A 13362-nucleotide genomic window follows, 5' to 3' on the forward strand; every position below is an offset into this window, starting at 1 on the left:
GTAGGGCACATGCGCTCGCCAGACAGACAGAGAGAGACATAGAGACAGAAAGCGAGAAATCACCCCCCAGGGGGGATGGTCACGCCGCAATCCCTTCTCCTCTCGGGATCTTGGGCACGCACGCACACACGCCCGGCGTGAGTTTTAAGCCACCGGGTCCGGGACACGAACCGCGGTCGACTACGTGGGAGTCCAGCGACATAGCCATTACGCTAACTGCTGGTTCCCCACTCACACAAGTTTTCAGAGACACTAGGCTCATCTCTGAAGGCACATTTTAATACCCACCCCAACAACAAATGACCTAAATGCCTATCAGTAGGGAACTGACTGAATTTGGGCAAAGTCATACAAATTCAACTCTGTATCTTTTTTTTTTTTTTTTTTTTGAGATAGATTCAGCAGGTCCAAAACTCAAACCACAGTCGACTGTGTGGGAGTCCAGTGATGTAAATGCTATCTGCTTGTCCTCAACGCTGTATCTTCAAAATTCCTAAATCTTGCTATCAATCTACAAGGAAGCCTGAACCAGTCTTGTCAAGAAGAGTTCGGCAGAGGCCATGCGTTCCTTTAACAAGTTACAAATGGCTCACACGGACCCACCAACTGTATGTGTCTCACTAGGAAACCACGGAGACTTTGGGGGTCACCCACCAGCACCTCCTGGTCTCGCCTACAATACACTGCATGGCACTGAAGGCGGGTAAACCATCACACAGAAGGTGTAACTGCCTTTACTACAGGAATGGTCAGGGACACCAATGGGGTGTTTTGAGACACTTTTCCTAAATATCCAGGTGCATCAAAGGAACAGGACTTTTTATACAAAGAATAAAGGTGAGGCCAATGGTGGCATGGTGGTTATGGCAGCTGGTTCCCACATGGCCTACTATGTGGTTCGAGTCTGGGTCCTGGCAGCCTGAAAACACACCAGGCATGTGTATGCATGTCCCAAATCCCAAGAGGAATGGAAAAAGGACTGCAGTGTGGCCACCCCACCTGGGGGTGATTTCTCACTTTTCCTTTTTCTCTTTTCTGGCTGTCTCTCCGGCATAGCACACACACCTTTTAGCAAAATTTAAAAAAAAAAAAAAAAAAAAAAATTCCACGTGGAGCCCCCAGACAGGAGAAGAGGCAGGCTTGGCTACAGGTCAGTCCCAAAGAGCATGGGACAAAGGACACAGGTTTTGTGAACATTGTACTGCTCTGAAGTATTTCATAAGGATGGAAAGGGAACTCACTTTGGAAGGACACGCACTGAATTATACTTCTGCATAAGTGAGTACAAGCTTGCATGAGAATGGTACCTATAAAGTTACATTTTATTTTTGATGTTTACTACTTTTAAACCATAAAAGTAAGTCTCATAAAAGGAAAACCAGGTAGTGTGAGAGTATGAAAGAGCTGGTGGAAGCCCAGCTATGATGGCCATGGCAGTGAGGCACTGTGCTCCACAGGCTTAGGCCTCATGGGGGATCCAATCCCATTCCCAGCCCACTCCAAAAGCCAGGATGAAGGCAGGCACCTGTGGTCCCAGCTATTTGAGAGGCTGAGGCAGGAAGGTCCTGATATGGCAAGAACTTGTCTTTTTTCTTATCATTTTTATTTTTTTAAAGAAGAAATAACTAACAAATGAACTAGTAGAGAGGAAAAAAGAAAGTGGCATTGAAAGATGGAAGAAGTGGTAAATTTCAATTTTTTTCCTAGGTTAAGATATGGGCTATCCCATAAGAAAAAGTATCTTTTCTTCTTCACCTACTCTTTACAGTACCATGAAGCCCTGTCTTAAGGACCCAAACCTCATCATTCCCACTCTTATCACAATTTGGGTTTAACAGACTTTTGTGATTAATTTAGGAATTAATGATCATTTAGAAGAATTTCCAGGGCCAGCCAGCGGTTTGGTGGTAAAGGTGGCTAGATCCCACATATGGTCAACTGCATGGCTTAGGCCTACACCCAGTGGCTTGAAAAACATGTCAGGTGGCTTGCCCAAAACCCGAGAGAGAATGGAGAAGGGATTGTGGCATGGCCAACCTCCCTAGAGAATGATTTCTCACTTTTTCTCCCACCCACCCTATATCAAAAGATTAAAAAGAAAAAAGGCATTTCCAAAATAGTTAAATAGAAACCATTGCTCACCTGCAAGATGCATTTAATTGACTTGCACAAATATCTTTCGCTTTAGGATGTATGGCTTCATCTTTGTTTTAGAAAAAATAAAGCCAGCCCATTAAAACTGTGAGCCATGGGCACTGTGATATCTTCAAAAAGTTCATGGAAAATCCAGACAAAACAAAATTATACATGGATTTTAAGAAAAAATTTTGCACTAAGAAACTCATGCTTTAATTCCACTTTTTCCCATGAACTTTTTGAAGCCCTCCTTATATTATTGCTTAGGATATGTCTATTAAATTATATGTTTTGGTAAAAATAAAATAAGTACAAAGATTTTTAAAAATATTTAATGAATTAATAGTGCTATGGTTTGAATGTTTTTCCCAAAAAAAACCTCATGTTGAAATTTACTTTCATTGTGACACTAAGGAGAAGCAGTATCTTTAAGAGATGTTCACAGTATGAAAGCTCTACTCTCACGGAAGGGCTAATGCCCTCGTCACAGGACAGGTTTACCTCCTCTTCCTCTCTGTCTTTTTGCTATGTGATACCTTTGGCCATGTTGAGGTGCAAGAAGGCCCTGCCAAAGTCACCCCATTGGTCTTGGACTACCCAGCCTCCAGAACTGTGAGCTAATACATTTTTGTACATTATAAATTACCCAGCCAGTCCAACTGTACCACACCAGCACAAAATGGACCAAGAGAGCCAGGCTAAGTCAATGCTAACAGTGAGACACTGGGCTGATAAATGGGTGTTCACAGTCTTCTACCTTTGTGGCAAATCTAACACTCTTTATAATAAAATACCAGGATTAAAACACAGATTACAAAAAGCACTGCTAGTTCTCAGATAAGGCAAACATCACAAAGACTGCACACTAGGGATCAGCAGATGGAATAATGGTTACATTGCTGGACTCCCATGTAGTTGACCACAGTTCAAGTCCCAGACCTGGCAGCTTAAAGCTCATGCCAGGTGGGTGTATGCGTGTGTCTAGAATTCCAAAAGAATGGAGAAGGGATTGCTGCATGGCCATTCCTCTGGGGGCTAATTTCTTTCTCCTTTTCTTTTCTTCTCTTTCTTCCTCTCTCTCTCTCTCCAGGGGCTAATTTCTTTCTTTTCTTCCTTTCTGTCTCTCTTTCTTTCTTTCTTTCTTTTTTTGAGAGTTTTTTTTGCTAGAGGGCGTGTGTGTTCACCAGAAAGACAGAGACAGAAAGTGAGAAATCACCCCCCGGGGGGGATGGCCACGCCATAATCCCTTCTCCTCCATTCTCCTCTCAGGATCTTGGGCACGCATGCACGTACACACGCCTGGTGTGAGTTTAAGCCACTGGGTCTGGCACTCGAACCATGGCCGACTACATGGGAGCCCAGCAACATAGCCATTACACTAACTGCTGGTCCTGCTAATTTCTTGCTTTCTGTCTCGCTGGCAAAAATCTCTCTCCTTTTTTTTAAAAAAAAAAAAAAAGAAAGAGAGAGGCCAGCTTTTGGCATAATGGCTGTATCACTGGACTCCCATGCAGTCAGTCGACTGTGGTTCGAGTCCCACACATGGTGGCTTAAACTCATGTTGGGTGCGTGTGCATGTATGCCCAAGATCCTGAGAGGAGAATGGAGAAGGGACTGTGCAGTGGCCATCCTCCCAGGGGGCGATTTCTCACTTTCTGTCTGTCTTTCTGGAGAGCACATGCTCCCTACAGCAAAATCTCTCCAAAAAAGACTGCACATTAAATTATTAGAATCACTCACTTAAAAAAATATTTTCTAGCAAAAATGAAAAGTAAATTCCTACAGGCAACCTAATAATTCATAAGCCAACTTTAAAAGTGGAATCTCTTGGAGCATCAAGTCATCACAAAGGCACTGTGAGATGTATCCTTACAAGTATTTACTTACAACTTGTAACATTTGGGGCTGTCTCGGGTGTGAACTGAAAAGCCTTCACTTAGTCGAGTGTCCGATGCAACAATGGAAAAATCTTCTCCAGCAATTGCCAGTACAGTACTGAGGAAAATAGAAAGAAAAACATAAATTCTTTATGGTAGTAATCCTCTCTCCCCAGATAGGAAACTGTTCCATAACATATACTGGAATAAAACCCTCTAGATGTGAGAAACAGCAGGATCCAAATGGAAGAGATACTATTTGGGGAAGTGAAAGGAACCAGGTGACAAGTTGTCCAGGGAAGTCCAGCAATAAGTGGAATTGGTAAACTGTAACCACTACTTCAATTTACAGCTCTTCATTGTCAAGAATCATAACAGAGCCCCTTCCTAAAACTGTGATTCTTTAGGAAATGTTTTGCAAGATAAAGCTGGTAATTAAAATACTAAAACAACCTGAAGATCATATGCAATACTCATGTTAAAAAAGTCCCTCTTCTGGCCTTTTGAGTCACTCCTCTGTCCTCTTGGGCCTGCTCCTACTTCTCAGGAGTGTACCTTTACTTAATAAACTTTTTCCTTAAAAAAGAAAAAGTCTCTTTTCAGTTTCCTTTTTCTTGAATTTAAGCTAATCATTAAAAATCAGAAGCAGCACTGATCTATGAAATTCAGTCTGGCGAACCAATCCCACCTTCCACTAGAAATAACGGAATGATCAAGCTTAGACTTCTCAGCAGCGGACACAGCAGCCTCTCACGAGGCCAATCGCTCAGACCCCAGGAAAGACGCGGTCCCTTTCAATAGTCGGCCGCGCAGGGCTCCGCCTCCACCGTCTCAGCCAAGACCCAACCCGCCGGCTGTTAGCGGAGCCTCCACGCCAAGGCTCCCGCCAGCGAGCCGCCGGCCCTTACCCTCCGTTGAAGGCGTAGGGAGAAAAGCGGAGCTGCACTGGGCCCGCGGCGCGGGGCGGCTCCGTCCCCAGCTCCCGGCCGGGACCCCAGAAAGCGCCTGCAGAAGACAACATCGCGCAGCACCGGCGGCTCCTGCTGTCTCACTGTAGATGGCGGTCCCGGGCGGAAGTCGCGCCACTTCCGGCGCGGCCCCAGACGCCTGCGCCCCTCTAGCGTGCTCTCGTCGTTGCTCCTGGAGGTCCGCGCCTGGCTAACGGGCTGGCTGCGGAGCGACGCCTGCGCAGAAAAAGCAGGTGCGTTGTAAGGGTTTTTCCCGGGCAAACATTAAAGTTCCCTGCTGGTGGACAAACGTGAAAATCTGGCGACGCCGCGGACCCGCGGGAACTCGAGCACCCTGGTGTTGGGAGTGCACTTGGGGCCTTTCGGACAGGGATTCGCGCTATCGGCGTGGCTGAGTGGAACGGCGTGGCCGGGGTCGCCCGAGGTTTCTAGGCCGGCTCGGGACTGACCCTGCCGCGTGAGAGCGGAGCGCCCGCGCCCGCCCGCCCGGGGCCGGGCCTGCCTGCGGCGGGGCAGCGAGGAGCCCGCCGGGGACGCGGGTGCGCGATGCGGGAGGCGGAGGCGAGCCTCGCCGCCTGCGCTGGTGGCAACGTGGGATTAAAAGGACGAATTTATCCTGGAGCAGAACAGTTTTCAAATTCACGCGTAGGGTTTTCATAATAGCATTTCCATGAATTTGTGAAGGTCCCACGCACCTGCAGCTCTGAAACCAGAAAAGATTTTTTAAGGCCCTTGTTCAATTGCAGCTTTCCCCATGCTTTACTGTAGACAAAAGGCGAAGTCGAGTTTGTCCTTCGGTGTTGTGGACAGAAGTCCTGCGGTCGTGCACTCCCACCCTGCGGGAGCTCGCGCCCTCTCGACGCGCAAAGCGCACAGCCGCCATCGCGGCCAGACGATCTCGCAGGGCACAGCGGCTCATGCAGCCGCCGCCGGGGCGCAGGCCGGGACCCGACGCTTCCCGGTGAGGGAAGGAGGCGAGGACCCTGACCCAGCAGCGAGGCCCTCCGCGCGGGATGCGCGTCTGGAGCTGACCCGTTGCTAGGTGAGGGACGCGCGCTTGCTGTTTGGATCTTGCGACACCCTGAAGGGAAGGGCTCTTAGCGCTGCTTTACTGGAGAAGGCGGGGCGGACGGGTCAGGGAATTTGCGGGTTTAAAATGAACCAAAAGAAAGACAACATTTAAAAATCAGTATCTGACGTCCAGCAGAGACCGATTAGAAGATCCTAAGTCAAGGAGGCTCCGCCTCAGAACCCCGAGGAGGTCCGCCCCGGCTCTAGGAAGCACAGGAAGTGATGAGCGCCCATACTTGCCATGGCTGCCGCTCCCGCGTGGGGAGCCCGCTGAAGTTGACGGCGGAACTGGCGGAAGTGACGCTGTCAACGCGCGCCGGGAGCGCAGTGGGGACGCGATGGCGGGCGCTGAGACGCCTCCGGTGTAACTTCTCCTCCGCGGCCCGTAGTGCTCCCTGCAGTGGTTTCAGGTAACAGCTCTCACAGCGCTTGCTCTTTCTCGAGGCCTCGGGCGCAGGCGACTGCCGCAGCGAGGCCCGGGGCCGGAGCAGACGCGGGACTGGCGCGCAGGCCGGCACGGGGGACGTTCCGCCCGCTCGCGCCACGGCGCTCGGCCCGCCCCACAGCCGCCTCCCCCCGCCGCGGCCGGACCGCTGTCGGTAGCGTGGGTGGTGCAGGGCGCTGAAAGACCCGACCTGCCTGCACCCGCTCGGCTCTGGCCGGAGCCGCCCCTGTGCGTACTCGCAGGGGTGGTTTTATCGAGGCGCTTGAGACTTTGAACGGTTTGTCAGAAACAGGCTTCCGGCACGGTGGAGCTTGATAGAAATATATACTACTTCACTTAAGGGCCTCCATCCACGCTCAGGCCGGTGTGGCGTTCCAAACCCTAGATAGGCTTTTCTGTGCACAGATCATGCTTGACTAAGTAATATGTAGGCACTAGAAGGCTCTGCGGGAGGGAGCCCTCAAGAAATATCGATTTTGATGCTTCCGTTTCCCTAAGATGAAGACACTCTGCAAGCACCTGTCTTTTTCCTCGTGATAAGTTAGTGCGAATTTATGATGCAGATGAGGAAAGGTAGTGCTATTGCTGAGGATGAGAGGTGAGTGCCAAAAAACCCCACAGGGGCCCCAGCCTTTGTAAACACTGTCAGGTTTCTTCTGTAGACTTCTGGTATGCAAAAAGTTGTCTGGAGCCTCCAGTTTGGGGTAAATCTCTAGTTACACTAATGAATGCTCTTTTTTTCCTGCCCTTATTGTCTCTGGCTTCCATCATAGCAGCTACCCATTATACTGACTTTCAGCCTCCAGCTTTACTCCCCTTAAATTCGTCCACACTCCTGGTGAAGTAGGTCTGCTCAGCTGCACTTCCAGGTCCTGTGACTTCTCTTATGCAATAATATCCAGAGCTTCTGACCAACGTGACCCCGCTGTGTGTCCTGCAGTGTGACCACACAGTCCTACTGAGCTTGTCCTTTGCATGCTATGTGCGGGTTCAGTCTTTGTCTTTGCTGGATTTCTCTTTTGCCCGAAGAACTGACTCAAATCTATTTGCCTTGCTAGACCCAAGTTAGATGGTCCCTGCTTTGTGAAAACACTGTCCTCTCTTCAGAGTATTCAGCCATTGGTCTGTATTGTCTTCTTTTCAAGTGTGCATTCATTCATTCATGTCACCTAGTATTTGCTTGGTACACACCAGCTGTTACTAGCACTGTCTGCAGTAATTTTTACATGCTGTTCATATCCATCTTCCCTGACGAAGATGAAATCTCTCTCTTTGTACCTGAAGCATGTATGTTGTTATGATAGCAATGTCAAAAAAAGTGTAATGTTTAATATTTGTTTTCAGAAGCAGAGTTTTTTTCTTTTCTTTTTTTAAAATCTGTTTTTAGTGATGAGGATGTAGGATAGTCTGTGGTGTCCTTTCCCCTTTCAAAGTGATTGTCATTCTTCAATTCACTCAGCAAATATCTGAGTGCTTGCTTAAACTGGCACATGCTTGAAACACACATAGAGGTTTTAGAACTCTGACTTACTATTTTGAGAACTGTAAGTTCTTTGTGAGACTGTTTTGTTGGGTGATAGTAAAGTTCAAACAGAATTTTAATAACAGCTAACATCTGTCCTGTGCTTATGATATGATCACTAGACACTATTCTTGATGTGTTAACCCAGTCTATTGGTCGATCCCATGTAGATCCAGTCAGTTCACACAGCAGCCCTGAGCAAGTTGTAGGTCCATCTGAACTGAACAGAACTAAGATCTTTTAGCAGTCACCTGGTGCTTTCATTGAAAATAACTTATGGTGTGTCGCCAGTAAAGAAACGTGGTGGTTTAAAAAGGCCAGATGTGGCACAGTCTGCATTAGTGTGCTCTCCTTTTGTAACAGCAATGTTTTATCTTCGTACCTCTGCAGCCTCTTTCAGGCAGTCATTTAACTGAAGTAGGAGCTTTGTAAATGATCATACTAAAGTGCATGGAGTCTAGTTTAACATTTATTGAACTTTACACCCAAGAATATAACAATAAGCAGAATGTAGAATATTGTAAAACTTGAACTGTGCCTAACAGTGGTTTGTGTCGTGTTTGATAAGTATTCTGCTCTCTGATAGCGCGGTTTGCATACAAATTACTTTCTCTTTGCGTTTTTCCTCAAAAGTTTTTAATGCTGGTATGACAGTTTAATTTTGAGCATAACTGGAGTGTTTAAAGACATAACAAACCATTTTTAGTTTGTTGGTAATTTTGCATATAACCACAGGAAACCTGGAAGGAAGAAGGCTTTAGGATTATAAGGTAAAAATAAATGTATTCCAAAATAGCTTCTTTGATTTTCTTATTTGTTTTGTGTAGCCACCAGACCAGCTTATAAGACTGTACAGATCACCTGTACCCTTACATTAAACTTTAGCCTTTTCCAAGCAGCCTTGCTGTTCTGAGGTGTGAAGCCAGCCCAGAGGATTGAAGAAGGTACGGAGGAGACCGAGTTGGGGATGCTGTAAGAAGAGCCGGAAGCTCGCACGAGTGCCAGGCCACAGGTTTTTGGTTTGCTGAGAGGAGAGTGGACATCATGGATCAGAACAGCAGCTTACCGCCTTATGCTCAGGGCTTGGCCTCCCCTCAGGTGAGATGTCAGGAAGGAGGGCAGATGTGCATTGCAAAGAACAGTGTCAAAGAGAAGGGAGAGCATTTAATGATTATTATTGAACGTGGGTTTGTGTGTGTATAAATTACTAATGCTAGCTTTTTTTGGTAAAGCTTTTTTCTTTTTCTTAGAGGAGAGAGAGACTTATGACAGGTACTTGTCACACCATAATGTCCTCTCTATTCTTCTAGCTGGCTAGGCTTGTGGGATGGCTATCACTTTCAGGTTGACCAAGGATTGGAACCCTGGTCTTCCCATGTGGCTCTGTATCACAGAGTGATGCCCTGCCTCCTGTGTCACCTCAGCTGGGAATAAGGATTTAAATATCATTTTAAGCCTGTATTATTTGTTGAGTAGGTATTAGGCTTTGAGTAGGCATGACAATGTTTATTTGGGAAATTTAGGAGCTATGTTAGGTATTTGTCTATAAAATACTTAATTCTTTGATAAATACTTATGAGAGTGTTCCAGATGGTTACAGGGACTTTAATTTTGAAAGTTGCCCTCACCAAGTTATTTTCTAGCTTTCTTTCTTTCTTCTTCTTTTTTTTTTTTTAACCCTGAGGTGGCACATTTGCTCACCAGAGAGGAAACAGAGAGAGACAAGAGAGAAGGAAAGTAAGAAGTCACCCTCCCTTCTCCCTGGGGGTAATGGCCATGCTGCAGTCCCTCCATTCTCCTTTTAGGATTTTGGGCGCACACGCCTGGCTTGACTTGAAGCCATGGGGTCCAGGACTTGAACTGTGATCTTCTATGTGCGAATCCTGCCACCCAAACCACTATGCCACCTGCTGGCCCTGTTTTCTAGTTTTTATCTTTGTTTTCATTTTTTTTCTTTGTTTTGTTTTGTTTAACGCCAGAGGGCATATGTGTGTGCTAGAGAAAATATGTCCCCCAGTGGGATGTGGTCACATTGCGTTCTCTTTTACCTCATTCCCCCATTCCTCCTTTTTGTCACGTTCCTGAGCACAAGTGTACATGTGCCCGGCTTTCTTCTCAAGCCACCAGGGCTGGGGGTCAAACCATGATCAGCCATGTGGAATCAGACTCCCTCCGCACAGTGCCTAATTGCAGGGCAATGGTGTTAGCCTTGTATTTGTATGTTTAATGTTCTGAATTCCAGATTGGATTACAAAACTTTCTTCTCTATTGTATAATTTGCATATAACAGAAACACCCTTTTGGGGGTCAGCAGTTGGTGCAGTGGTTAAGGTGCTGGACTCCCACATGATCAACTGTGGTTTGAGTCCTGGACCCAGCAGCTTGAAATGCACACCTGGTGCGTGTGTGTGCATGCATGTCCGAAATCCCAAGAGGAGACTGAAGTAGAAGGGAATTGTGGCGTGACCATCCCCTCTTGAGGGTTGATTTCTCACCTTTTGTTTCTTTCTTTGTCTCTCCAGCAAGCATACGTGCCCTATAGCAAAAATCTCTCAAAAACATTTAAAAACACCCATTTTGAATGTACATATATCTATGTAAGTTGCAGAACACTTCAGTTGCTCTATAAGTCCCTTCTTAACTCTTCTCCTAGCCCTAGGTTGCTACTCAGTGTGCTTTCAGCCCTAAAGATTTTCCAACAAAAATTAGTTTTGACTGTCTAAATCGTCATATAAATTGAAACACATTGTATGTGCTTTGCCCTGTGTCTGTCCTCTGTGCCCAGTCTGTTGTTCGTTTGTGAGCCGTTAACTCTATCTCTTGCTGAGTCACACTCTGCTGTGTGGGTGCACTGTCGTCTGTGTTTAGCTGCTGACATTTGGCTATCTACTGTGGGGCTGTCATGGATAAAGGTACTATAAGCATCTGTGCAAGGCTTTACATACACTGTATTTTTACTTTTCTTGAGTAAATACTTGGGAGTGGGACTGTGAGGTCGTATGCGAGTATATATTTAACTTTATAAGAGACTGTCAGGTGGTGTTAAAGCACCTACTCTGTTTTGCAGTTCTGCCAGGAGTTCAGGTGGCTCCACATACTTGTTGACACTTCGGGCCCCCAGGCTTTTTTTTGTTGTTGTAGGGTTTGTGCACTCACCGAAGAGCGAGAGAGACCTCCCCCATCCCCATACCGCCTGGGGAATGGCTACACCATAGTTTCTTCTCTATTCCCTTGGAATTTGGGGCATGCATGAGCACGCGTGCATACACACACACACACACACACACACACACACACACACACACACACACACACACACACACACACACACACACACACACACACACCTGATGTAATTTTCAAGGTGCCATTGCAGGACTCCAGCCATGCAGATGGCCACGGGGGATCCGGCCACCCCCTGGTTGGCCCATGTTTTGCACTGAATGCTACATGTAACTTTAAGGGGCTCACAGACTGTCATGGCCTCTGTAGCTCTTGGGGCTCCATGGTGTGCTGGGGAGCACTGGGGTGAGTCTCAGGAGAACAGCTTACCTGGCACTAGTTTTGGGCAAGTCACTAACTTCTCTTGGTGTCAGTTTTCTTATTCATATAGAAAGAACTACTCTGTTTTCCTTTCCCAGAGGGCTGCTGTGAGACTTAGATAAATTAATAAATGGAATGATATCTGGAACAGTTCAGAAGCATTTTAAAAAAGTGAACTGGGGTCATCTCCATGGCCTGGTGGTTAAAACAGCCAGTCCCACCTTGCCAACTACACAGTTCAAGTCCCAGACCCGGTGGCTTGAGAAACATGCCAAGTGCATGTGCTTTGTGCCCAAAATCCCAAAAAGAGGGGGAGAGATGGAGGAGAAGCGGTTGCGTGATTTTCCTTGTGGAGAGTGCTTTCTCCTCTCCCTCTCTCTGTCTCTCCAGGAAGCATACATGCCCTCTGGCAAAAAATAATTTATTTATAACTATTATTTATTTATTTTAAAGGTTTTGTTGGTTTATACATAAACCACCAGTCCTTTCGAATGGTGCCCGTAGTCATTAGAGCACCCTGGGTTTTTCTGTGAGTCTGTTCATTTGCTGACTCCTTTATGTTGGGACCTAAGGAGTGACCCATAATTGACCATCTGAACTGGGGTGGGTACCCTGAGATGAGACAGAGTACCATGCATGTGCTAGGATAATAGTTATGTAGGTATGTGCTCACTCCAGTCACCACCCTTCTTTTTTTTTTTTTTTTTTTAATTATATATTTAACTTTATTTATTTATTTTTAGTTTGACCAGAGTGAGAGAGAGAAAGTGAGAAAGCAAGCTGCCAGATCTGGGACTCGAACCATAGCCGGCCATGTGGGAGTCCAGTGCCCTTAACCACCATGCTACCTGCCAGCCTCCTCACCTGCCTTATACTTTCCAATGGCCTTAGACCATCCTCATCAGCTAGACATGCCTGGAAGGCCATGCCGCTCCCTCAGGCTCTCATGGAGCGGAGTTGGATTCTTAACTCTAAGCTCTCATGGTGAAGAAGACAGCAGTGTCTGTAAGAATCACACCCTCCTGGCCCGACTGTGATGGCACAGCTGGGAGAGTGCTGCTGCTCATGGGTGAGGCCCCATGAGTACTCAGATTCCATTCCAGCCTACTGAGCAGGCCAGGGTGGTGGCTCTGCCTATGATCCAGGCTGACTGGGAGGGTAGGGAAGGAGGGTCATGACATGGCACACCCTGGTAGAATACCTGCCCCCTCTCTCTCCCAAACACACTCCTCTTCTTCCCTCCCCTCATGCTCTCTCTTTTTTTTTTGAGAGGTTTTTGCTGTAGGGCGCATGTGCTCGCCAGACAGACAGACAGAGAGACATAAAGCGAGAAATCACCCCCCAGGAGGGATGGCCACGCCGCAATCCCTTCTCCTCCATTTTCCTCTCGGGATCTTGGGCACGCACGCACACGTGCCCAGCGTGAGTTTTAAGCCACTGGGTCTGGGACACGAACCGTGGTTGACTACATGGGAGTCCAGCGACATAGCCATTACGCTAACTGCTGGTCCCCCCTCATGCACTCTTTAAAACATAAAAGAATGGCAGATTTCTCCCTGATACTGTTTAATAACCCCTTTGTTCTCAGAAGGTGTCTGTCTCTCTACCGCTCCCTTGCTATTACACCAGCCAGGCTCCTAGACTCTCCATGCCTCCCAGCTCACCCACTGTTCTTGCCCTCCACAGGGTGCCATGACTCCAGGAATCCCTATCTTTAGTCCAATGATGCCTTACGGCACGGGGCTGACGCCACAGCCCATTCAGAACACCAATAGTCTGTCTATCCTGGAGGAGCAGCAG

At 47.2% G+C, this 13362-nt stretch overlaps 2 protein-coding genes across 2 annotated transcripts in view; one reads left to right on the forward strand and one right to left on the reverse strand.

The window, feature by feature from the left end:
- PSMB1 (proteasome 20S subunit beta 1) overlaps positions 1–5095 on the reverse strand; it is a 10739-nt gene extending 5644 nt beyond the window's left edge. The window contains exons 1-2 of the mRNA XM_006144777.3: positions 4922–5095; positions 4024–4131 (exon numbers count right to left, since the gene is read on the reverse strand). Of these exons, the coding sequence (XP_006144839.1) occupies positions 4024–4131; positions 4922–5034 (221 nt within the window). The 5' untranslated portion in view covers positions 5035–5095. The remainder of the gene's footprint in view (positions 1–4023; positions 4132–4921) is intronic.
- A 1235-nt stretch (positions 5096–6330) lies between these two features.
- The window catches only part of TBP (TATA-box binding protein), a 21649-nt gene continuing 14617 nt past the window's right edge, over positions 6331–13362 (forward strand). The window contains exons 1-3 of the mRNA XM_027770412.1: positions 6331–6462; positions 8919–9117; positions 13249–13362. Coding sequence (XP_027626213.1) covers positions 9064–9117; positions 13249–13362 — 168 coding nt within the window. The 5' untranslated portion in view covers positions 6331–6462; positions 8919–9063. The remainder of the gene's footprint in view (positions 6463–8918; positions 9118–13248) is intronic.

Source organism: Tupaia chinensis, unplaced genomic scaffold (genome assembly GCF_000334495.1).
Source record: "Tupaia chinensis unplaced genomic scaffold, TupChi_1.0 Scaffold000132_1, whole genome shotgun sequence".
NCBI lineage: Eukaryota > Metazoa > Chordata > Mammalia > Scandentia > Tupaiidae > Tupaia > Tupaia belangeri.